Source organism: Gymnoscopelus braueri, assembly GCF_963280865.1.
Source record: "Gymnoscopelus braueri genome assembly, chromosome: 17".
NCBI classification, from domain to species: domain Eukaryota; kingdom Metazoa; phylum Chordata; class Actinopteri; order Myctophiformes; family Myctophidae; genus Gymnoscopelus; species Gymnoscopelus braueri.
In genome coordinates this window covers 14,466,413-14,491,801 of record NC_137617.1, presented here as the reverse complement: position 1 = coordinate 14,491,801, position 25,389 = coordinate 14,466,413, and the positions used below count along the sequence as shown (strand labels likewise).

General features: G+C 42.0%; 2 protein-coding genes across 2 annotated transcripts; one reads left to right on the top strand and one right to left on the bottom strand.

Annotated features, from left to right (window-relative positions):
• Positions 1–109: 109 nt before the first annotated feature.
• On the bottom strand, positions 110–17,251 carry LOC308105239 (bifunctional coenzyme A synthase-like). Its single transcript, XM_080455875.1, has 10 exons — positions 17,085–17,251; positions 14,701–15,464; positions 9,133–9,347; positions 6,445–6,579; positions 5,233–5,422; positions 4,035–4,099; positions 3,859–3,943; positions 3,496–3,593; positions 2,317–2,463; positions 110–1,968 (listed from the first exon to the last, which is right to left on the bottom strand). The coding sequence occupies exons 2-10, from the start codon at positions 15,404–15,406 to the stop codon at positions 1,900–1,902; spliced, it is 1,710 nt and encodes a 569-aa protein (XP_080312001.1). The 5' UTR covers positions 15,407–15,464; positions 17,085–17,251; the 3' UTR covers positions 110–1,899.
• Positions 17,252–21,525: 4,274 nt separating this feature from the next.
• On the top strand, positions 21,526–23,750 carry LOC308105247 (uncharacterized protein). The gene is made up of 3 exons (XM_080455887.1): positions 21,526–21,613; positions 21,829–22,005; positions 22,898–23,750. Exons 2-3 carry the CDS (start codon positions 21,887–21,889, stop codon positions 23,262–23,264), a joined length of 486 nt encoding a protein of 161 aa, XP_080312013.1. The 5' UTR covers positions 21,526–21,613; positions 21,829–21,886; the 3' UTR covers positions 23,265–23,750.
• The last annotated feature ends 1,639 nt before the right edge of the window (positions 23,751–25,389 follow it).

Sequence of the window (25,389 nt, the reverse complement as noted above, 5' to 3'; positions counted from 1 at the left end):
CCCTGTGGACCCTGGTCAACTAAGTAATTTATATGGGGTTTAACTACCTCTGTTTTAAGTCTGCATGTTTAACTTGTGGTGTTTAATAAATGTATGTGTTGCTAATATTACATGACAAATAAATCTTAAAAGACTGAATTTTAAACCTTGTATTCTAGGACAGATGGGCTCATGGTAATCAGCTACTCTATGGCATGTAGAGATAATATTTAACAATAGGAGTGAATGATTTGGTTGCAACCGATTAACCTGTGGAACTATTAGTCTGCTTGTAAACCAACACCAGTTACTGAGGTTTCTGCTCATTTTAGTTCTGGACACATTTGTCAGCAAAGTTATAAACTCTAACGTTTCTCTTTCTTGGGAATATGTACTGTATATGACTATTCTCTTACCTTTGAATGTATTTGTTACCCAATAGACGTGTGGTGGGGGAAGCTGATAATTTGCCAACTCCAGTAAAAGCTGTGAAATATACTGTAATGGTCAATGCACTTCACAATTCAATGGTTATTACTTCACTTACTGAATATTGTTTATATACTGACCATGTTTTCAAATGTATATCAAGTTAATGCTTCTTTTAAATGTCTTTCCCCCGCTATACCCTCTTACTGAACTTGTGTTAATTGAGCCATGTTATTTCTTTTGCCAGTGGTTCTTGAACCGGTAACCAATTTTTACAAGCTCATGATCTGGGAGTTTGAGGTCAGGCTATTTCACTGGCTAACACACTTAACCACCAGCAATATAATGAACACAGCCATTTTAATGTTTTACCCTCTGCTCTGGCTGTACAATGCATTGTGGGTATGATAAGCTGGTTTAGGAGCCACCACTTTTTCCTCATATGTACAACTTCATCTTGGTATAAGTTCAGAAAATAAAATATTTCATGCAGATATGTCCGTTATCACAGTATACACCTGATTCATTTAATTGCTCTTATCTACACACATTACACAGGATCTTACCACACTGAAAGTAGCACATGTCAGAAATTTACCTTTATTTATATTTGTGAGCTATTGCATATAGTAAGCATTATTAGAAATATTCCACACAAGTCCTACACAATCACATATTTAACTTTTAATTCCTGTCAATTACATTTGTAGTTAAATTTATACTCTGCTAAACCCGTCTTACAAGTAAATCGTTAGTTGATAAATCTCATGTGGTCAAACCCAGTGACTATGACATCATGGGTCTGAATAAAAAGTTGGGTTTTACCAGAGAACTAAGGTAACTGATTGGCTGGCCTGTAACAAGTCTGTTGTTTCAACTGATATCCGACAGATTTGTTGTCTAAGCCCCTATATACAGTAATGACATGCCCAAAATAGGAACGCAAAGTTGAAAGTGATTAAGGGGCAGTGCTTAACGACTGTTCTATAGTTGTGCAGCAGACATTAGATATCAATATCTAATCGTCGGGCTACTTCTTGTGTCTGTGTTGTTGGTCTGTACAGTAAAGATTGTCAGATGACATGCATTCCAGCTAAACAAATGGGCATCTGTATAAAAGCAGCAGGGGATTTGTCAGAAAACCTTTGATAAAATCGGAATAACAATTCATTCCCCGTATCGAGGGAAATGTAGAGGGGCTCCGCCTCTGTCCATGTCTCAAATGCCCAGACTTAAAAGCTCTTAAGCTAAGACCCCACAAAATATCGATCAGGCACAAAGTCTTGGTTGAAGGACCCACTTCCGTGGGTTAGTTGCAATGTCACAGTGCCCCGTCACACTCTTCCTTTAAGGCAAATTTCTCTACGGGGTCGTTTTTGTGAAAGATGTCCTGGGACTTGACACAAGTGTTGCTGTGCACGTGTGCAGTTGATAGATGAAACTGTGTGAGACATCGGGTAGTGGGTCAGCTTACATGTCCTCATGTAGGGTTCAGGACGGCGGATTGGCCTCTGGTCTCTGTATGATCCGTTTCTGCAGAAGGTTCCAGGCCTTGAGTACCTTTGAGATCAAAGAGACCGGGTGAAATTAAATGTCACAGTGACAGGACTGATGGACTATTTTGCAAGCCCAATAGCGAGACAGTAAAGGTGGGAGAGAGAGAGGATGACATCCTCTGGCCAGATTCGAACCAGCTGCGGGAAGGACAATAGCCTTTATACGGCACGGCATTATGCCGTGACAACGCTGAGTAAGACCCGTTTGGTTGAAACGCGTCCGTTGTTTCTGTCCGTGAGAGGCAAATAAAACCATGTGAAAAGGACATTCATTGTGTGCTGGCTATTTCCTCACTTTTATCACACTCAAAACTTGGCTAGTGTTAAAACAGATGGTGTGTGTGTTTCTGACCTGCTTCTGGGTGACATCAGGCTCCCACTGTGTGCAGAGCACCACGTTGGCGTGCTCGACCTGTTTGGCATTGGACCACTGGCTCTGTAGCCTCTTCACAGCGTCCTCGCTGCTCACCCCATCCCTCTCAGTAATCCTCGACACCGCCTAGGAGGTACAGGCAGAGATCTTTTAAAACATTTCTGCTTTAGTGGAAGAGTCTATAAAAGTACATTTTCTCCTCCTTGAACTTGTCATATCAGGGGGAGAAAGGTTTTTGCATATCATTTTTAAAATAGAAACTTTCCAGTTGCTGTATTGGTATCTTGGCTTAACCCTCGTAGGGTCTTCGTGTTTTAGTCACACCCAGGGCCTTCGGGTCACTTTGACCCGAAGGCCCTGGGTGAAAATTTTCATTTTCATGAAAATGAAAATTTATCACGTTTAGTACAGTAAATAAGGCAAATAGAAGTTTCATAGAGAACAATTTTTTTTTACATACTTTTAATTCATGTTGAAAATGTTAAACCGGGTTAAAAGGACCCGAGGACCCTACGAGGATTAGCTTTTTCTTTTATAGAAACAGCAGCAATAGCTTGTTAGCTTGGAGCAAAAAGGAACCTTTGCTTTACTTTGAGAGACACAAAGCATTATTTTTTCATTTTTACAGATCAAATGTCAAGGTTTTAAAGCCTCTAGCGACGAGATATTTGAGTCGGTGCTGTATGTTAGATACTGTATTCTCTGACCAATTCACATATTAATCACCATGTTCACATGACGGCCATTTTGCACTTACATCATACTTGGGAGGTAGTCAACCATGTTGAACTCTATGAAATCCAAATGACGTGTGAATAGGATCAATATCAATATCAATGTCCACTTCCAGAAGAAAGTGAACATTAAATACTTTGCCGGATGGCGAATAATGAAAATAGCGTGTCGCACTGTGAGCTTGTAGACCTGCTATTTTCACCATTTAAATTGTTTACAGGACAATCTTGTAAGAGGTTAAGCTTAGCTGTGTGTGTTGATGCTGGTCTTGGACTGTACAAGAACTGATTGCAGATATACGCTACTGATTCCTAGCCACAGAGACCTTTGTGGTCGTGAGATCGACTTTTTTCCTTGGCTGAGCTGGTGACACCCCTGAGCTCCAGTTAAGCAGAATCATGCAAGCATCGAGGTTTACAGTACCTCCTCGTCTGGTATGATGGTAACCCAGACCTCGTGGACCATGTCTGTCCAGCCAGCCTCCAGTAAGACGGCAGCGTCCACAACACACACCTTTTTACCTGCACAGGACAAGAAGACACAAAACACCAGAGAGGTCATTTCTATCCTTGTACAGATTGTTCCCTGACATAGCTCTGTTATGATCGGGTGGAAGATCCTAAATCCTGAGAGATCGTCCTAAATTTGGTTGGGGAAAAAGGCTCTTAAGTTCGATTTATACTTTAGACATATACTATAGTCCTAAAAACAAATCTATAATTATAATTTTACTCTCTCTAGTATAATGTGTGTAGCAATGAAATAATATTAATATCTTGATAATACCTTCCTCTCTGGCCTGGTGGATTCTTTCCTTAACCAGAAGTGCAATCTCTGGCCACACAATGTCTGTCAACGCTTTTAACCGCTCCTATAAAACAAACAAAAGTCCCATTAGCCCATATTCTGACACTACTGGTGTTGCAGCATAGAAAACAGGCTATTTGTACTGATCATGTTACCTTGTTACCAAAGACTTTTCTTCCTAGTGCGCGTCTGTTTATGGTTTTGTCTTCATTCAGGATGTCTGAAAGCAAGAACAAATCCCCCAATATCCCATATCATTGTCTATTTAATGCATGTTTTCTCAACAGAACACAGTGGTATTAAGATACTATTAAGATGAAGGCAATCTGGGAACCCAGAGCCAGTGAGAATGAAAAACAGCGCCCTCTGCTGTTTGTACTATCTCTCACTGGCTCTGGGACAATGGCGACGTAGCACCCGTGCGCAAAGGAAACCGGGGTTTTGGTCTGCCTTCACGCTCCACTTCCGGGTGGTGCGACTATGTTTTCATTCCCACTAACAATATTTCTACACGGAACACTAACACCACTTCTCCCAGAGAACATGGATCGTTTTGGTTATAAGCCCACTTGTTTCTATGATGAAAGAGCAAGTTAAAATGTGAATATCTTTCCGTGGTTTTGTCTGCTCCGCGGACGCTATTGTTAAATTAGTTTCGGCTTGTTTCGAGTAGGGAAGGATCAGCGGACACGTAAATCCCGCCCACTACATTTGATTGGGTAAAGCGCGGCCTGCTTCCTGATCTGAAGGCACGCCCACGCCCACACAGTGCGTACACGTTATGACGAACCTTCACGACAGATTCCAACGCAGAGCAGAATCTGTTCTTGAGAGATTAAGATGAAGGTAATAAGATATAACGTGAAATCTGAATATTTAAACAAACAGGAGTGTTGTAAAGTCCCCAGGACCTTTTTGTGTTATCCTTGTAACCCAAATGTATGACTGTACCCCGGGCCGTTTGCATTTCTGTCTAAAATTAAGTATTAAATCAATATTCAAAAAGGGTTTGTCAATTATTTTTATTTTTTTATATAATTTCTTAAAATTAACTTTTATAGACTGGAATTCATATAATGGGCATTCCCTTTACGTACCATTTTTGATATATTAATATAGCAAGGCTTATGTTTGGGGTTCTTTCTTTGTGTGAAGCACTTTGGGCTGCACTTTATGTAAGAAAGGTGCTATACAAATAAAGTTAATATAAATAAACTGTTTGTATAAATTATATAAACATTTATTTTTTTGTACTTTGTTAAACAGTTTTCACTCTGCAATAATGGATAGTGATGACTGTGAAGAATACGAGGGTTTTGATCAATCAAAGGAAGTTGATAAAAGTTCCATTACCTGAACCAAACTCCCCCTGAACCCGTTGGTAGGCGACTGCCCCCGGCCGGTACGTCTCGTGACCCAGCTGGTCGCTGTCAATGCGGACGGCGCCCAGGGCCTCCAGGCGCCTGGCGATGGAGGTCTTCCCACTGCCACTGCCTCCCGTCAGCCCGATGACGTACGGGACAGCAGGGAGATGGGACCTGTCCTGATTCAGGGCAATACGAGACAGGGCTGCTGTCAGAAGGGTCAGGGATCCTACACATTTTCAACAATGAAGTTTCAAAACCTGAAGGGTGTGTTTCAGCAAGTCAGCAACCATAGTGAAGCAGTAAAATGACTGCTCATAACTATGTCAACTTAGTTTTAGATTGTTCTCTATACTGCAACACCACTTCAGACACATTTTATCATATGAAAGGTGCTTACAATTTTTTTGTACATTTGACCAAAAATATTGTATTATCGTATGTTATTAGAAATGTGGCAGGGAGGCAGAACATTGTGTTGAGTTTAGGGCGAAAACATTCATGTTCCTTTCCACATCTTGTTGAGAAGTCAAATTTGGATGATAAAAGCACCAATACCGTTTACATTTAATATTGTATGGGCAATTTTGCTAAAGCAGATAACATTACAGTGGCATTATAATGTGAGGGACGACATAATAAAAGCCTAATATGTTTCCATTGTAATGGGGAAGGGTGGAGATGGGAATGTGAACCCTTTCCATCACAATAGCTCTGCAGTGGCAAGAAGAATGCGGTCAACAATATGACAATGTTTAGAGAGCGGTTCAGTTCAACAGTGTTCTCCATCACATGCGAGTGCTATTCAGCCCTCTATTTGACCACTTATACCCTATATAATTTGCTGTACCTCAAATAGCGAAAATACTAGCCGATCTACAAGCTCACAATTCATCGCGTAGTGTTGTGAGCTTGTAGATCTGCTATTTTCGCTAACAGCACTAATTGCTGTGTGTCCGAGCTGAACACCTTACAGAATTTCAACAAACAATAAATCCTCCATAAATGATACATGTTTGACTATAATCTTACTTCTTCAATGCTCCTACGTTTATTCTTTATCGTTTTATTGCATTTTACTGCTCAGTGTACTGTGTTATCACTTGCCGTTGCAGATACCAGCATCAGTATCGATGCTCTTATCCAAATGCAGTCCTTAATTTATTGTAGATGCAAAAACATTGTGGTTGGCAGGGCTTACTTCAGGCGGGGTGAGAAGGGTTCCCAGGAGACGGGAGCGCAGGCTGGACGAGCTGATCTTCTCCTCCTCTGTCTCTGTGTCGTGGTGGGCGTCTTTCAGCAGATGGATTTCATGGACAATCAGGCCAGGCAAACCCTGACACCAGGAGAACACAACACACAACGTGTCAGATATCATCAATGTCGGACAGAAACCTTGTATCTTCGTATTTCATATTATTAAGTTTATTTTCGTGTATTTATTTTCACAAATGAATGCCCTGTTTTCTACTTTGTCGTATGACAGCTTAGCTGTGGGTTGACAAGCAAGAACAAAATATTGTGCAGATTAGACTTGCTTTAAACTCTGTTCTCATCAGAGTGCAGAAATGCATTGTCATCCACATTTACGTTTCATATTACAGTTCACCGGTTCTACCACAAGGTGCTTGTGCTGTGCTTAAATATATGCACATTCCTAAGAATAAGTACAAAAGGATTAATACCCTACTTTGCCTAGAAATGATAATACGAATGGTCTTGGTCCATTCCCGTTTGTAAGCAATGTGGATGAATGGGGGCTATTATACTGTAATAGTTTTAGTAACACAACATGCATACTGTTGTGCAGTATGGTCTCTCAATATTCTTGCATAGACTTTGACAAGATAGAACTTAATGGAAAAAGCAATGCAAATATTCACCAACTAGTAATTCATAATTTTTTGTTGAATGGAAGCAGCAATAGAACTGTACTAGTAAATATGTTATACTGCACTGCAGGCATTGTATAAACATTTCTATGGTGTAGCTTGGGAGGCTAGACAAACGTTACTGTATGTCTGAGTGGCCTTAACTCACCCCTATGCAGCTAGACTGACTCTAGATACAATACAGCCATTTCTATTCTATGAAATGTCAAGTCTTCTGATAGAGAATTATTCAAGCACACTGGTGTTGGTCCTGCAGTTCAAATGAGCTCACAGGAGATTGGATGGTCAGTCTAAAGAGCATTTCACTTACAGTCATTGTACTTACGGTTAACTCGGTATTAATACCTGTCGTTCACTTAACTGATTCTTCCTGGTGTGGGTTAACTTAAACCTTACAATCGATTCTCACTCAAAGAGTGAAGACTTTAACCCATTCAAACCGGGAAGGCATCTGTGTCATATTCGTGTTAAAAAATAGTCACTTTGTGCCGCGCTGCGAGCTTCTACATCTGCTATTTATGAACATTGTTGAAAAATCTTGAAAGTGTGAGAACTACTGGTTTAGAAGGCATTTTATTTGTAGAATCGGCCTCAGGTCTTAATGGGTTAAGTGCCTAATCACAACTGCATGGAATGTAGTTTGGTGTGCTCAACACCTCCACACACAACAAAAGACATGTGTAATCCTCTCTCAAACATAATATTTGTGCAATGAGTTCCACTGTAGCCCAGCGACATTTTTGAATTTGTGTTCATTTTAAAGCAGGGCAACTCCCTGCTGTCTGTGCTGAAATAACTGGGTCTACAATTTTATAACCATGTTCTCCCACTCTGTTGGCGTCCAGACTTTAACCTAGTGTTCTAAAGACATACAAAGGGTATGTGTGAAACTAGTTTCAAGACACTCTCAACGCATAAATACAGTTGTCTGACTGTGGATGGAATAATAGCCTCGTCTTGAAAACGGTGGCAGTCTGTAACGAATCTACTGCATTGTTCAAAATAATTGTTTTAGAATCAAAACAATGGCCCTCGACGCAATTGGTTAGACCTGAAACCAACTACCAATTACAGTCTCCCATATTCGAATACTGGGCCCGGATTGGTCACCCACGTCTTCTGGAGCAGGAAATGGATTCTCTATGGAGCGGTGCCAGACCCAAATCGCAGAGTGCATTTTTTTTTTTGCACTCGCAGATTCGTCTGGTCCCAGGCTAACCGGCAGCTACCAAGCGACATAGCATATCTGTCGCAGAGTCGCTGTTGAAGTGTTGATCAACATTGCTTGCATGCTTGACATTGGTGTCAAGCATGCGTCCGCCCAACTAAATATAAAGCCTGGGGTTAAAAAAAGAACATGGAACTGGTTGACCGAAATAATTAGTTTACCTGCATTACAAGCAGGAATTGTGTGAAGAGAGAAGGTTAGTGGAAATGGTTAAACAACACCTTTTGTAGCTTTGTAGCTGCAGTTGAAGCCAGTTCAACTAATGGTAGCTTTGTAGATTTTGTAGCAGCTACTAACGTCAGTACAATTTTGAGGTATTTTTTACTTTACTGGAGCATTTCCAGTCTACAGTACTTTTACTCTGCTACATCTCAGCAAAGGCAAAGAAACTACTAGTACTTTCACTTCAGTACATTTATTTGAAAACTTAAGTTACTAGTTACTTTGTAGATTTTGATTGTTATTACAGAACATACATTAACCGCTTCGACCCTATATACATTTTGGCCATTTGAAAATAGCCGATCTACAAGCTCACAATGTGTCGCATTGTGAGCTTGTAGATCTGCTATTTTCAAAGATTTGTATACATTTTATACAATTGAAAACTTGTGAAAATTAATTTTGATACCAATACTTTTGTACTTTTACTCAAGTAAATTTTTAATTCCAGACTTTTACTTGTAACATAGTATTTCTACATTGCAGTATTGATACTTTTACTTAAGTAAAACATTTTAGTACTTTTTCCACCACTGCTCCGACTTACATTCTCCAGACGTCTTCTGTTGACGGCCTCGCCTCCCTTCCTGGTCTCCTCGCTGACCACAATGCACTGCAGCTCCGAGTCGACCACGGAGGCTCCGAAGGGGTCGTCGAGCGGCACAATCTCCACCTGCAGCGAGGGCCTGACGTCCTGCAGGAACTGCTGCAGCCTCTGCACGCGGAGCGGGTAGGGCTCTATCAACTCCTTCAACACCTTCTCTGAGTCCAGGAAGGATGAGGAGGAAGAGTTAGTTAGAAGCATCAACTTTCTCTCATCATCATAGGGATGTTCACAATTCATCTATAATCGATTAATTGCCGTTAAGAATGTACTCGATTAAATGCATTGATTTTCAATTAATTGAAGAAAAAAAGGTTTTGAATAGTTATCTTTTTTTTAAAAGCTTTTTTTTTGGGGGCTAGTGAAAGTTACAGGTATGGTGTGAGCTTACCATAATCACAGTAATCCTTAATCATCCCCCGTTTAAAGTAAGTGCATTTCAATGTATTCATAATCTTTGGGGCATTTGTAAATGTGTGTTCTATAACTTTTTACTCAGAGTCACCCCCACAAGTGTGGTGTAATGACAAGATATGAGGTGGAAATGAGGCTAATGCATAATTTCGCTGTACGACAAGGTGCTGTGATGTGACCATCATCAGACATATAAATAATGAAAAATGTATATTTAATACAATAATGATCATTTCTCACAATTGACTTTTTCCCCCCTTCACAGCCATTTTCAGATTTCTAGGGCCATTTTTGCCTTTTGTCCTGATATATTTCAAAGTTCATGTTTTTGTCATTACTATGACACTTTAAATCACGATGTACATTCTCCAACAGTCAATATACTGTGTATAATACATACGATTGTATGATTGCAGCAAACTGCAATCAAACAGTACCTTCTGTATTAATCTGAGTTCCCAGACGTTTTCGCCAGCTCTCGCATACAAACGGGAGGGGCGAGGAACTTCTGGGCCAAAGCCCTGGTATTTGTGGGCGGGATGTAATTTACGCTCAGAATCTGAGCGGACACGCCTCTTACCGGTCTGAGAGCTGTGCAACTTGTCTAAAAAGTCAGACGAGAGGCAAACAGCAGTACACAACAATTAGTCCGTGAGCCAGGGGGGTTGGTCATTACCATCTGAGGGGATTAATGCTCATAGTGATTTTTGTCAAGGTATGCATGTCTAGAGTTAGAAAATATGTGATAGCCTTGCACCAATGGTAGCTTTATGGGTGCTATCATGCATTTTATGTTATAACACTAGGCGAAAATTACATGGGTCAATATATGAAAACATACTATTAACCCCCCCCCCAAAAAAATATACAAAAGGTTTTTCAATTGGTTCTGGTACGTCTAGGCATGCTTAAGAACATACAAAAAAATCTAGGAAATTATATTTCTCGTAAAGCCATCATTTTCAAGATGGCGTCCAATATGACTGCCAGGAGCTTAAATGGCTTTATGATACTGTTCAACCTAGAAAGGTGGTTTTGGTGTCTAAAACTAGGTCTTAGGGTTCAAGAAATATGCCTGAATCAGTGAAATTACCATCAGTTAATTTTTTATTGCCAAATCAAAGATGGTGTCCATCCCATGGTGATGTTCCATTGTACTAAATTATGTTAAAAACAACAAAATATTGCAGTTGTGTGAGGGAATCTGTGAACTTCGTGAACGTGATTCATATGGGGACCTGGGGGGGGGGCATTCATAGGTGTAGAATCTATTTCTAATGTTATATTTTGACTTGCTGGTCAGTCTTTGGCCTATGTGCTAAAGGTCAGGTCAAGGTCTCTCGCACCTTATCGTCCAACCAGGTGTCCAAGCAGGCAGCAGATATGGTCACTGGTTGACATGTACAGCAGGCCCTATTCACCTCACAATTGACATGGAGCCGTTTGTTGACACCTTGCAGGTATATAAGCTCTATAATGTAATTGTAATGTTATACAGTCATTCTTCAGCTGCATTGCAAAACTGATGCAAGGTTCAGCACTGGAAGTGGAAATGCATGTGGTTGCAGAACATGACAGGCAAGTTCAGTGGTCAGTCCTGAGTGTATCAGCAGCACTCTGAAGTGGTTTCTATCAACTTGGCCAAAGACATTTGAACAGATACAGCAGTAGCCTACCTGGACACTGCACATCTCCATCCTACTGGCTGACAGTGGGTAGACAACTTCTTCCTACACTTCACATCCACCAGTTTGAATGCGCAGGGAGACACATTGACATTAACTTCACCTTTTCTCTCATGAAGCACATGACTGAAGCACTTCTTCCATGCTGGCCATGTGCAGTGTGCTTGATATCTAACCCAGTGCCTGCTGAAGATGCATGTGCTCCATGCCATAGCATAGAGGCTAAGCTAGACCTTGTCTGTCGGCACCATGATGGATTCTGGATCACTGTCTCTGCTGACCAGTCTGGGGAGCAGACTGCCATAACGATCAGGAAAGATGCTGTCATGATGCATGTGAGTGGAGTGGACTGAAGCCTTCCCCAAAATGTGCAGAAACAGAGGGAGAGTTGAAGCACTGGTGTGTCTTGGTCATAAAATATTGGGGTGTAGGATTCCTCACACACAGAAAGATCATCTCTTCAATCCCATCCTTGGCTAATTTGCCCCCATGCTGTTGTGAATAGTAATGTCCTTTACCCACATGAGATGTCATCATGAAGAGTAAGAACATTAAGCAGAAGCCGTTGAGCATGTTGTACACCTTCAGTGCTGACGATAGATACTGCATTTAGTCATGATGAGGCAGACATCACCATGAGTTCCTATATGCTATATCCCTGATGCAGCCATCTCTGGAAAGGGTGTGATACACATGCTCAGTGATTACACTGATGTTCTTGTCCTGTTGTATGCTGTGTATTGGGGTGTATCAGGTGGACCTACAGTGTAGATGGAGCATTGGGATGGGACAGTCTTATATGTATGACAAAGGCAAGATCAGAGCACACTACACTTTGCTGGCAGGGAACTTCCCAGGCTACCCTGATGTGCTGGGTGAGGTGGGTGCCACAAGTCAATGGCCCTTCCTCCAACACCGACCAACCTGTTGCACCACATGTGGGCTCATTTATTTACAAGTGATGTTGTGGAAAGTGGCAGACCACCAAGCCCCACCTGACAAGTCGTTTGATGTCACAAAATTTGGATAGGATCTAGGATATTCTTGTTCCTGTCATTGCTAAGGGTGACCCCACCGTCAGAGCTATGTGACATGGTGCAATATCAATTTAGGGCACAGAGAGTGAGAAGTACATCACTGATGTACTGTAACTGCTCTGGTGAAGATGGTTACTGATGATATGTTCAAGCTACAGATGAGGAGTGATGTTAATAAGGAGGATACTTGTAAGGATGAGGTAGAACAGGATGTGGGTTGGAGAATACAGATGTAGTTGCAAAAGATACATATTTGACATTAGATTATATCATTTTACATTCATGTTATTATGAATACCAGTTCTTGTGACATGTCACAAAACAAAATCATGAATAGTGAACCATGAATGTTCATCAAGTTGTTTCCATTTGTTGTTCTCCCAGAGGTCAATTTTAACCTTGACCTGACCTTTGACATGATTGACCTGATATTAAAAAAATATCAGGAATGGATTCTACACATGAAAACCCTAAAAAAGAGGTATTAAACAGAGGTATTCTAAGACAAGCGGATTAAAAGTAAAAAATTGCCAGGCGTGTATAGTGGCCATTTTGGATATTTTCTTACCCATTGCACTATATTCTGTTTATTGAATTTCATAATACATTTCCTTAGAATCTATGTATGTAAACATGGTTTTAAATATATAGGTAATTTACAAAGGAACCCTTTGTGTTCCATCTTTCATTAAAACCAAAGTACATCTTATGTCACATATAGTCACTATGTTGTCACTGCCTGTAATAGAAACATATTCTAGATATGCAAATTTTAACAACCTTTCTGGACAATATATAGTCTGAGCTTTATCCCAACCATTTTTCAGAGAGAGAGGGTCAATAATAAGAGAGAACCATCAGTTTGAAGTAGAATGCTTCATTCGGATTTTGAAAACTGTGTTTTGGCTTGTGGTTATAAAAGGAGTGATAACACACAGATAGCTACCACTGATGCAAGGCTATCACATTTTTCCTAGCTCTAGGGGTGTATACCTACCCAAAAATCACTATGAGAATTAATCCCCCCAGATGGTAATGATGACCCCATTTTTGGGGTCCTGGCTCACGGACTAAATGGCAGCCGCAATTTCTCAAGGGGAAATTGCTTCCCGTCGCTCCTATTTACATGCAACACCCACTGCATGTGGATCCCGCCCCCTTTTCTTCATTGGCTGTTGATTTGAATCAGAAAGCAGTGGCCGCGCCCCTGCTGTCCAGGCTTTGAGCCGAAGCCTCCCAGACTACTTCTGTATAGATAATGTAATCCTAGACCAGATAAAATATTACTGCTGTCACTGGGTCCGTGACGTCGCAATGTTTTTTTCAGGCATTAACACGGTGACAAATGGAAAACATTAACAGGGTTGGGGAGCAATGAACAATCTAGGAAATAATTACCAACGGTCCTCTTTCACTGTCCTAACGTGACTAGTTTCTTGAGACAGACTGTTGGCGCACACAATCTTCTAATACTTCTGCATAACAATCTATACATCGGAAGCACAGACAATCCGCTGTAAATAAAGTGGATGTCCCTCCTCCCTCCCACTTCTATCTTGCCTGTGCAGTCTGGTAAATAATAAGTCCTACTGCAAATCAAATTAGTCAAAGCCCATCTAGCTTGCTGCTTAGCAGAAATATATTATAAACATTCAAAACATATTTTCCTGAATGGAAATTACAAACAGATGACAAGTGCAGGACTTTTAGGAGGCCGAAGTACAGACTCTCAATAGCATTCAAAGATTGTGGAACAGTTGACTGGCTTGAGACACCATAACATGACTGTTATCAAACTGTGTCAGTCTCACATCCTTAAAAGCTCAACTTTAAACCCCTGAAGAGACATATATCATGACTATATGTCAGACAGACCATATAGTGATATCATGGGTTTGAATCTGGTTTAGTACATTCACTGCCGGTCATTAGGCCTGTCACAATTATGACATAATCGTCTTATTATCGGTAATTATGTGAGATAGTCGCAATTATTTTGCATCATCGTCATATATATATATATATATATATATATATATATATATATATATACACAAATATATATATATACATATATTTTCAAACTTTTTCAAAAATAGTGGAAATAGCAGATCTACAAGCTGCTTTTACTATTAATATTTTAAGTATAAAGTTATTAAATATGTCAGTCATTTCTTTGTATATTTTGCTTATTTGTCACATCTGCCCTGTGCATACTTCAAAGCCTAAAAGCCAAACAGAAATGCAATTTCTATTCATATTCTGGTGTGAAAAACACAATTAAATCGTCACAGCAAATGTCATAATCGTGACAGCCCTACGTCATCTCTTCTATCTACCTCCACTTCCCTCTCTCTCCTACAATAAACACTCACTTTTAAGCATCTCCTGGTCACACACCCCGATGAGGAACCTCCTGTTGGCCAGCAGGCACGCCGTGTTGAGGAGCGTCTTGTGGGCTCCGTGCAGCCGGTCGAACGTCCCTCCCACCACCACGTCGCTGTAGGTCTCCAGGGGCTCTGCCTGCTCGCGGCAGTCCTTCGACGCGCCCTCCTTCTCCTGCTCGACGCGCTCCACCTCTCTCTGCAGCTCCTCCAGCTGCGGGTGGAGCAGCACGGGAACCAGGCCGGGGCCGCACGCGTAACAGTGGCCGGCGTACCCCTGCAGACACTGGGCCACCAGCAGGGACTGGCCCGGGTCCTGCACGGGGAAGTCCGTCAGCACCACCTCCGGGGAGTGAGAGAGCGCCTGCGGGGTGGGGAAGGGGCAACCCTGGCCCGACCCCGCGCCGCCGGGGCCGGAGGCGCGCACGTTGGTCAGGAGCACGCGCACGTCCAGGTGCCCGCACACGTCGGCCGCGTTGCTGTAGAGGCGCGAGATCAGGCTGGACAGGTCCACCACGGGGGGGATGAAGACGGGCCGAGCCGGGCTCCCGCCGCCCAGGTTGAGGCCGGGGTGCAGGTGGACGTACAGGGTACGCTCCACCACCTGGGCGGCCGAGCTCAGCACCGGAGCGATGCGCAGGGGGAGGGTGTGGAGGGGGGAGGTGAGCACCAGCAGCCCGGTGCTGAACATGGACATGGTGCGTCACGAATACGCGGTTGCTGTGTGCCTCTCACCGTAATCTCAAGAGACGTCACTGTTAGAAGGGTAGAAGAAGGAAAAAAAAGGTTTGTGAAAATATGTCAACGGTAAAGCTATCAGGCTGTCAACTTAGAACTAATGTCAATGATCCTGTGCTGGTTTCACTGGTTAACTACGTCCCAAAGGCATTTTATTGTCTACTGCACAGGTAGCAGTGGCACTGGACAATAATTATTCTGTGTAACAGTGATGAAGAGGTAGCCACACATTGACACTGTTACACACAAGACTTCACCTTGTGTGTTAGTTCTGTGACTGTTACATATTAAACTTGTTGGCATTGGTGAGCTGAAGTTACAGTGTGGTCACTGGTCTCTCACACACACACACACACACACAGTTTACAGTAGCTATGTAAGCTGTAAGCACTAGGTCATACTTATGTCATTTTTTTACATTTATCAACAGTGTTTGCACTTTGAACTATGAGTCTAATACATGAAAGGTGAAGGCTGTTTATTAATATTATGACCTTCTAATACACGTGTCAACAAGTCGCTGTGGTCAGTGAACCACATAGTTGCTGGTCGATGCCAGATATCATTCGTTCTCAAAGTGGGGTCCGGGGAACCCCAGGGGTCCTTGGGGGGGTAACAGGGGGTCCCCAACAAAATGAGTTAATGTAGCGTCACAATCATTTTAACCACTTTAACCATATTTTATACTTGCTATTCAAAAATAGCAGATATACATGCTCATAGAGCGTCACTTCGTGCCACATTATGAGCTTGTAGATCTGCTATTTTTGAAAAGTCCCTGGCACAAAATATTTTTGAGATGGGGGGTCTTGCAGCCAAATACATATACTTTTGGGGGTCCTTGACATGAAAAAGTTTGAGAACCTGTTTCCTAGGCTGTGTGTTTTCCACTTCCTGTCGATTTGATCCAATGAAATCCAATGAAACTGGTCAGATGACCAATGATATCCAATGAAATCGACAGGAAGTGGAAAACACACAGCCTAGGAAACAGGTGAATATATGATATGTCTAGCTCTGGTCCGGGTGGAGAGGGTGTTTTAGTTGCTCCACTGCGCCCCCTACAGACCTTGTCAATAGAAATGGAAATCCATTGACCAGATCTGTAGGGGGCGCAGTGGAGCATCTAAAACAATTTCCCCACCCGGTGGAATATTTTCTTTTCTGACCAGAAAGTGCGTTTTAGACGTGAGGTGGGGGGCTCAGAGTGTTCCCACTAAGGAAAGTAGGCTTTCGACATCTTAAAACAGTCTTGTTTTGTTTTTTTATGCGTCGTTGTACGACGCGTTGTGAGCTTGCAGATCGGCTATGTTCAACGTACGAGAGTACCAGAGTTGCCAGGTTGAGCGAGAGAAACAAGCAACCAGGTATATGAAAACAAGCCCAAAAGAAGTGACTACAAGAGCACGTTAAACCTAAAACATCGGCTATTTGAAAATAGCTTATCTATAAACTCACAACGCGTCGCCATTGTAGATTGGCTAATCTACGATTGGAAACACCAAGCCCAAAAAAACACAATTACAAGCAACTTTACAGAAAAACAAGCCCAAAGTCGCTTATAATAAGCGGACATGGCAACACCGCGTACGATGAAGACACATTAAAGCAGGCAAACAACGAAGGTAAAAACTCACCCGAGTTGTGAAAGAATGATCAGGCTGCCGTGGCAGGAGGACTGTGTGTTTGTGGAATGAATGGTGAAGCTCATCCACAGTGACAGACAGTGAGTGAAGTGTTGACATTCAACAGAAAACACTCACTGCTGCATGTCTGCTCAAGTCAACACAACAACAAGCCGTGGTGGGACGCCATCTTGGGGGCGGGGCGACGGAGGCACTGTCATGTTAAAGGGATAGTACCTTTGGCAAGTTCATGTCAAAGACCTCCAATGTATGTATTTGGCTGGCTGGATTGATTGATTGAATACTTTATTTAGAGGTTTGCAGAAAAAAAGCATGTGAAATAAGTACAGTTTAAATACAAGGTCATCTAAATAGGAATGAACCCAAGAAAGAAAAACCCAAGAAAGCCAATGGCTTGTTTCAATTGGGGTCCTTTTGTGCTCAATCATATAAAGTTTAGAAATGAAAAATAAGAAAAATAAAAAATATGACACCGACACCCATTAGATTAAAAGTTACAGTAGTGACAACCAAATACAAGATTTGTGTTATTCAAATGGGGCAACTATAGCTGAGTCAGTGAGTCCCAGGTACGATTCCAGGCCAGACCAGCAATGTGTCGATGGGTGTCCCTGAATCGAGCCCTGCTTTCCCACCGGGTCGTAGTAACAGGCCCTCTTCTGTGACGTGCGCGGAACTGCTTCGCGGCGAAGCAGTTCCTAACTAAGGTTAGTTTTAGGCATAGTTTTTAACCAGGGGCGAAGCCTTCGCCCCTGGTTAAAAACTATGCCTAAAACTAACCTTAATCCCAATAAAATAATACCTAACCTTAATCCCAATAAAATAATTTGCTACACACTAGATAAGATAAATAACAACGTTGGGATCCCGGGGCGTTGGGTTGGAAGCCTGATGCTTAACGGTGCACGCCACGGAGATACCTGGTAATGCAGGGGTTTGGGAGTTATTTAAGCTTCCCCAGAAGAGCAGTTCCTCCTGCACTTCCAATCCGAGACCTGTCCCTTGGACAGGGGATATAATGCACTTATGCTCTTCAGGCAGTACTGATAACCATCCAGTAGGTGTCCTATACCTGACACAGGGTCTATACATTTCCCAATGGAAAATAACAAATCTTCCTCCAATCACTGGAGATGTACTGTTATAATTGTATTAACATACTCTACCATACAGATTGATTTAAATGTTTTATTAATTAAAACAAGTTCAGGATTGTAGCTTTAATATGGTCCATCCTTATGTTATCTTTTATAGTATTACTTAACCTTTACAGTATTTAGTCAGACAAGTCACTTAAGAACACATAAGAACAAAAGGTATACGCATTAAATCATGAGTGTTCATTTAACCCTGACAGTGTACAAGAGTATAATTCTGAGCGTGTACACATTTGGTTCCATGAGTTAAATTAACATTCAGGATTTTAGTGTGTGTACTGCAGGAACAATATTGCCTGAGCACTAATGTCACGATTTCCCTTCTTGCTGTTGGTTGATTCTACAAATGTAAAGAACCAACGTTTATTCTATGAGTAAGAACCTCATAAAAAATGTAGAACTCCCTCACTCACTCTGTTCCTCCAGCTCGGTAAATGGTCTGATGTGGCTTTAGCCAAATGTCCATTATTTCATTATACTACCATTATACTGTTCCTTTAAAAGCCTCTAATCTCCATGGCTGTTTACTCTTTATCTATCTACCCTCTGTCCTCTCCCTCTATCTGTCCATCTTTCTGACCCAAGGGAGAGGAACTGACTCCTACCTGTGTGTGTGTGTGTGTGTGTGTGTGTGTGTGTGTGTGTGTGTGTGTGTGTGTGTGTGTGTGTGTGTGTGTGTGTGTGTGTGTGTGTGTGTGTGTGTGCGTGTGTGTGCGTGTGCGCGTGCGTGTGTGTGTGTGTGTGAGTGTGTGTGCGCGCGCGCTCGCGCGTGTCTGTCTGTCTTTGCTATCTCTGTACTCATCCTTAATTGACTTTTGTTTGTGGTTAATTGACTTTTGTCCTGCAGGTTTTCCCAGTTCTTTCTAACTTATCAAATGCTACCCAAGTAACAGAGTAGAACATGATGTGACATTTTCATGAAGGAAAATAAGTGTTTTGTTACTGAAAGTTACGGTATAACATCATTATTTGCTTTATTTTTTACCACGTTTTCTCCCCAATTTAGTCGTTATGCCAATTGATTCCTCCCCACACGCATTTCTGTGTTGTCACTGCTGTCGTATCCTACTGACTCACCTGCCAGTGAGGAGCCCCCACCAGGAGGACGTAGAGTCTTCGTCCTACTCCTCCCGCCCAACACTCCCTGCTGACAGGGACACGGGCCAATTGTGTTCGTGTAGACGCTCGACAAAGCCGGATGCACCACGGTGGATTCGAACCCCATTTGCTTTATATTTTGACCCAAAAGTTGGTCCTTGTCTCTGTGCACGAACATTTAAAATTGTACTTGAAGCAGCCAGCAGGAGACAGCAGAGGCTGCACTTCACAACTCAAAAGTGCGAGGCCTGGCCTAGGGCCTAGGCCTAGGCCTAGAGGCTGGAGCAGGTGTCTTCAAAGTTTTTCAGGCCAAGAACCCTTAACTGAGAGGGAGATGAAGCAGGGACCCCCAATACATATTGTATAAAATTGTGTTGCAGATTAAACCTTTTCATAGATTTCACAAAGCTTCATAGATTGTTTGACAGCACTAATATCCGTGTTGTGTAAATTAATGTTTTTGTTTGTTTGTTTGTATATTGGATGGTAAGTGAAAAACAAAACGTTCTTTGTTAAAAGGTTAAAGCGTTATATAGTAATCACTGCTACAGAATATGTGTTTGTTCAGTAGCAGGGGTCTCTGCATTTCTACGGCTCTTTAATAAACAGAAAATACATTTTCAGGTGGGTGGCCAATCTTCAGCCAATCAGGAGAAAGTACCCATTTATCAGCTTAAATCTTATAGTGTTCCAGTTCAAATTTTGTCTGCTCATTTCTTTGTGTCATCAATTCCAAATTCACTTGTTTATCCTGTGTCCTGTGTGAGTTCTCTCTCCTGATTGGATAACATTAGTATCCATTTTCAGTTTAATCAAGAAAATGCATTTTCAGTTTAACCCCTGTTACTGAACAAACACTCTCTACCAATGATTACTATCAGAATATAAATCAATTTAACACTTAAGTTATTTTAACAAAAATCTCTTACCCTACCTTTTAAGGTCTATTTTCAGACATGTAACCACTTAAACCCTCAATACTTATATACTGTACTTGACCTTTGGCTCTGTACTGCACTTTTTCCCCTCCACACCAAACCTCTTCGCCAAAAATTGCAGACCTACAAGCTGTGAGCTTGTAGATCTACAACCTCTTTGAGACTGTGTGCTATTTCCGGCTAATGTTCCACTTCCACCCAGAATAGGAATACTAGAGTTCAAGTGGCTTATGTGGGGAAAAAAAGGGAAAACAAGTTTCTATCACGCAAACATTTGTCACCACATATATATATATATATATATATATATATATATATCAGGGCTAGATGAGACAGGATTTGGGGCAGTATTTGGGGTAGTGTTTATTCATCTTATCACACACACAGTCTTGAAAGCAGCGTATGTTTATGCTCTTTAATGGCTTAAGTTTCCCGGCAGTGCTGATTAGTGGGGTGGGGTGGGGGTGGGGGTGGAAGAGTGCAGAGAGCTTAGGGGGGATTTGGTCTCTGCCCGTCAATATCACTTTCATTATCTTTCATCTCTTTCAAGTGTCTGTCTGTCTGTCTGTCTATAGGACAGGGTGCACGCACCTGCTTTGTTTTGCACGTGTGAATTCATGTGCACGTAACATTTTTGTATGTGTACTGCATATGTGCATGTGGGTGTGTCTGCCTGCTTATTTTGTCATTGAGTGTGAGTGTTTATTTGTTTATTTGTTAGGATTCATTCCCCACTAGCCCGTAAAGCAGTCTTCCAAGTGTGTGTGTGTGTGTGTGTGTGAGTGTGTGTGTGTGTGTGTGTGTGTGTGTGTGTGTGTGTGTGTGTGTGTGTGTGTGTGTGTGTGTGTGTGTGTGTGTGTGTGTGTGTGTGTGTGTGTGTGTGTGTGTGTGTGTGTGTGTGCGCGCGCGCTTGTGCGTGTGTGTGTGTGCGCGCACGCGAGTGCTCGCTCGTGTGTGTATGCATAGTGTAAGCATGCATAGTGCATGTGTAAATGATTGTATGCGCGTGTGTGGAGGCTTAAGCGTCATTATCTGTGCAGTCTGATAGTTAGCCTGTTGATTGGTGTCCAGTGTCAACAGTGTGCAGGTGGCAGCTGAGCCACTCCAAAATAACTGAGACTGTCCACTATATAAATGTCCCCATCATCCAACCAAGCAGACTGTCTGGCCATAAAGGCTCTGAACTGCTCCACCCGTAGAGTAGAATCCGCTTGGTACGAGGACCAACGAGAGACCACAGGACAATTCAACAGAACAGAGCAGAATAGAACAGAAGCAGGTAGTAGGGATAAGTACAGATATTTGGTGGAACATAGAGGTCAGAAAAGTGAGTATTGTTTACCTTTTAAATAATATTATCTTGTCTTTATTGCGTGTTTTGTATTTAATTGTTCTGTTTTCTTCTTCTCTGACCCGAGTAACGACTTTAAGCCCTATCCAAGCATTTTCAAAAATAGCTCATAATGCGTCGCCGTGCAACACGTTGTAAACTTTTTTCACCGGCCAGGGTAATAGTGGTAATTGTTTTTTTTTCTGACCCAGGGAGGTCAAATCTAGAGTAGACAAGGGTCAGGCCGGAGGACACAACCCAGCGGGAGGAATGAGTGTCCTGGGGACAGCGGAGCTGGACTGTAGCGTTCTGGAGGAGGACTGGCAGACAGGAGAGAGCTACAGCGCCCACTGGCACAGTGCTAGCCTCATGCCACAGAAACACCACAGGTTAGGAGCAGCCAGCTCACTCACACACACACAATTTTACAATTCACAATTTAGGCATTTTGTAGACGCTCTTAATCAAGAGCGACTTACAGTAAGCAAGGACAACAAGGTAATACATCTAATGCATATACCGTAAATAGTAATCTAGGATCACAGGTAAACCAAGAACCTATCATCAGTCTGAATAATATATATATATTTAAATATCTGTACATTGAAACTATACAAACTATAGGATGCCAGGTCAACAAATGAACCTCGCATCTGTCTACATAACATGCTATCTAAATTACATTTTAACCTTTGCATAAGCCTGCAAGGTCGTCGAGGCTAGGGCAAGGGCTACGGCAAGTGCTACGGTCTAAGGTGGAGTCTGAAGAGGTGAGTCTTCAGATTACGGCGGAAGATTGGGAGTGAGTTTGCAGTTCTAAGTGCAATGGGGAGTTTGTTCCTACAGTTTGGGAGCCAGAAGGGAGAAGAGTCTGGGACGTGTGGAGCGTTGTCCCGGATGATTTAAGGAAGGTTCTGACAGCTTCCCTGTGTTAGCTGATCTGAGTGAGCGGGAGGGGTTGTAGGTTGGATCAGGCTTTGAAGATATAGGGGTGCCATACCTGCCACACGCACGCACGCACTCACGCATGCACGCACACACACACACGCACACGCACACACGCACGCACGCACACACACTGAAAAGAGTCCCCCAAGGTCTATATGCCCTCCTCCTTTTTCCGCTCTACATCAAATCTCTTCCCCGAAAATAGCCATAGATATTTTTGCTGAATGCCTGTCAGATTAGGGATGCGAGGGTTAATATGTTAATACAGAGGCTAACTCTTGCACTTTTGCACTCTGTGTCAACCCGCAAACCCCCCACTCCCCCCTCCCCCAGGCCCACAGTCGTGGAGGTACAGTGTTCTGCTGGGAAGCAGGGTCTCTTCAGACAGTGGGAGGCCAGGAGACTCCTCCAGCGGTATCTCTCGGGGGCCATCAGCCAGGAGGGGCCCTCGAAAAGCAAAACGCACAGACCCGGCGGTCCGGCCCAGCCTTCCTCCACCTCGGCAGCCCAAAGCGGACCTAGGGGCCGGCAGCAGGCCTCCACACACATACAGGAAGGAGTGCGGTGTGGGATGGTCCCCAGGAGGGCAGTGGTGGGGGCAGCGGGGCCTGGCAGAGAGGCGAAAAAAAATGTGGAGGTTACGACCAAAATACCGAGGACCCTGGGTAGGGTGATGACCCAGGAAATACATAGAGGCTGAGAGAGATGCAAGAGGTTGAAAGTAGTCAAGAAGGATAGATAGATCAAGTGATGATTTAAATTTGCTACAGTCCATCTAACTAGTTTGAGAATCTTTATTCTAAGTCTAGCTGTCTTGTCTAGCTGTTGACTCTACTCTTACCTGTACCTACCTATCCAGTGTTTCACTGTTACTGCTGTTGCTGCTATTAGACCTGAATTTCCTCACAGGGTTCAATTAAGGTTTATCTTAGAAAGTTGAATCACTGCATTTATTTACGTTGTTGGTATAATGGCCACTTTGGCACATGTTCCTGGGGATTTGCACTTCCACACATTTGAGAATTAAACTGTTTGTTTCTCTATAGCAACAGTGCGACACATCATTGTAGCTGATTTGACCTTGGAATGTAGAAGACAAAGCGAGACGTGTAGATACTTAAATGAGGTTATTAGAAAACCATGTTATTGAGGGTTGAAAGTTAGATACATGTTTCTGTTCATTCATATGCGTGTAGTAATTTATTGTATGGCTTGAGCCAGACCACTAAACTGTATAAGCTAAACACTGTGTGTCACTTTGATATCATTCATGTACTTGGATACTGTATGTGAAAAATAAGCTATGTACACAATGTCAGCACTGATAAATGGACTCTCCAATCCCCCCAAATAAAACGTAAAGTTTTAATAACTATTATTATCCCTGTTTGACTGTTTTATTGATTGACGTCTTTACTGGCACGACTGCATATGCATAAACATATATTTGTACATATCTGAAAGGATAAAACAGTAAAGCTTGAGAGCGTATTACCATGATTGTGGTCCTTTGAATGCAAATGTACTTTAAACCTGGAGGTTTAGGCTATAAATAATTAATAAAGAACTGTGAAGTAAACCTTTTGCTTCTCAGTGACATGTGGCTGATTACTCCAGCTGGTGCTAATGACAGCCACAGAACAGTACAAATTCCAAATCCTTTTGTGACATTGGAAAAATACATCTGTCCTTCATCCAGCTTGCCCAGTCCAACACTCATCAACGTGATCCCCAAATATCCTACTGTCAACATTATCTTGTACCACTATTCCATGTCAGGCCTCTAAAATACCTTGTCTCCATTGGGCATGGTGATGTTTTGGCAGTGGTGGAAAGTACATACTGTAACTCTACTGCACTTAAGTAGAATTTTGAGGTACTTTTACTTTACCTTGAGTACGTCCATTTAATACTTAATGATATACAAATATTTATTGTGAGCTTGTAGATCTGCTATTTTAGGAAAAAAAATACAAATATGACTACTTTGATCAGATGCCAATACCTTTGTACTTTTACTCAAGTGAAATTCTGTTTAGGACTTTTACTTTTAACAGAGTATTTCTACATTGTGATATTGCTACTTTTACTCAAGTAAAAGTATGTGAAAAGGAGGTCACTATGTGTTTGTGATGGGATACTGGGTCAGACGCCAGGAATGAGAGAGATGTTAAGAGAGCCATCTCAGGAAAAACACTTTGGATTCCAACACAGAGGACCTCTGCATCGATGGACAGCTGCTTTTAATTTCATTCATGTGATCAGAAAATGATAACAAATTTAGTTTTAATTGACATTGACAACCAGAGTATGGACAATGGCTAGCAGAGACAGAACAGAAAAACAGCCAATTGAGTTTCCTAGCAGCTGAGTTGTTATCTGAGTAGAAAAATGCCTTGTAAAAACCAAAGCCAAAACCTCATCTTATCCAGCAAAGCGTTATTGAAAAGATTATTATGATGAGTATTTTTGTCTGAAAGGCAGACACATTTTTTACTTTTCTAATGTTACTTTTCTAAGCGCATAAACCACAACCTGCCACTCCTATTTTATTTTTATGTTAGGCTATTATATTATAAATTGTCAAATATAATGAAAGTAACTGATCTGCAAGCTCAAAGCGTATCGCAATGTGACACGCTGTGAGCTTGTAGACTGGCTATTTTCCCTGTTCATCATTGAAGGTTTAAGCCAGGGGTTAATTGCTTGGAATTCAATTGTCAAGGCATGTTGCATCAAACTGTTACAGATTTATAAACTTAAGGGTGACATTGTGCAAGTTAAATCTTACTTTTCTGATTTTGGGGACCCACTTGAAATACTAT

Bases quoted from the DNA above. Each gene is read 5' to 3' on its own strand.
- LOC308105239 (XM_080455875.1), bottom strand. From the start codon at position 15,406: ATGTCCATGTTCAGCACCGGGCTGCTGGTGCTCACCTCCCCCCTCCAC. The intron at 4,100-5,232 runs GTAATGGAACTT...TCTTGCTTTCAG, and splicing joins TCAGGGGGAGTTTGGTTCAG to ACATCCTGAATGAAGACAAA. The intron at 2,464-3,495 runs GTACTGTAAACC...TGTACCTCCTAG, and splicing joins CCATCATACCAGACGAGGAG to GCGGTGTCGAGGATTACTGA.
- LOC308105247 (XM_080455887.1), top strand. From the start codon at position 21,887: ATGAGTGTCCTGGGGACAGCGGAGCTGGACTGTAGCGTTCTGGAGGAG. The intron at 22,006-22,897 runs GTTAGGAGCAGC...CCCCTCCCCCAG, and splicing joins ATGCCACAGAAACACCACAG to GCCCACAGTCGTGGAGGTAC.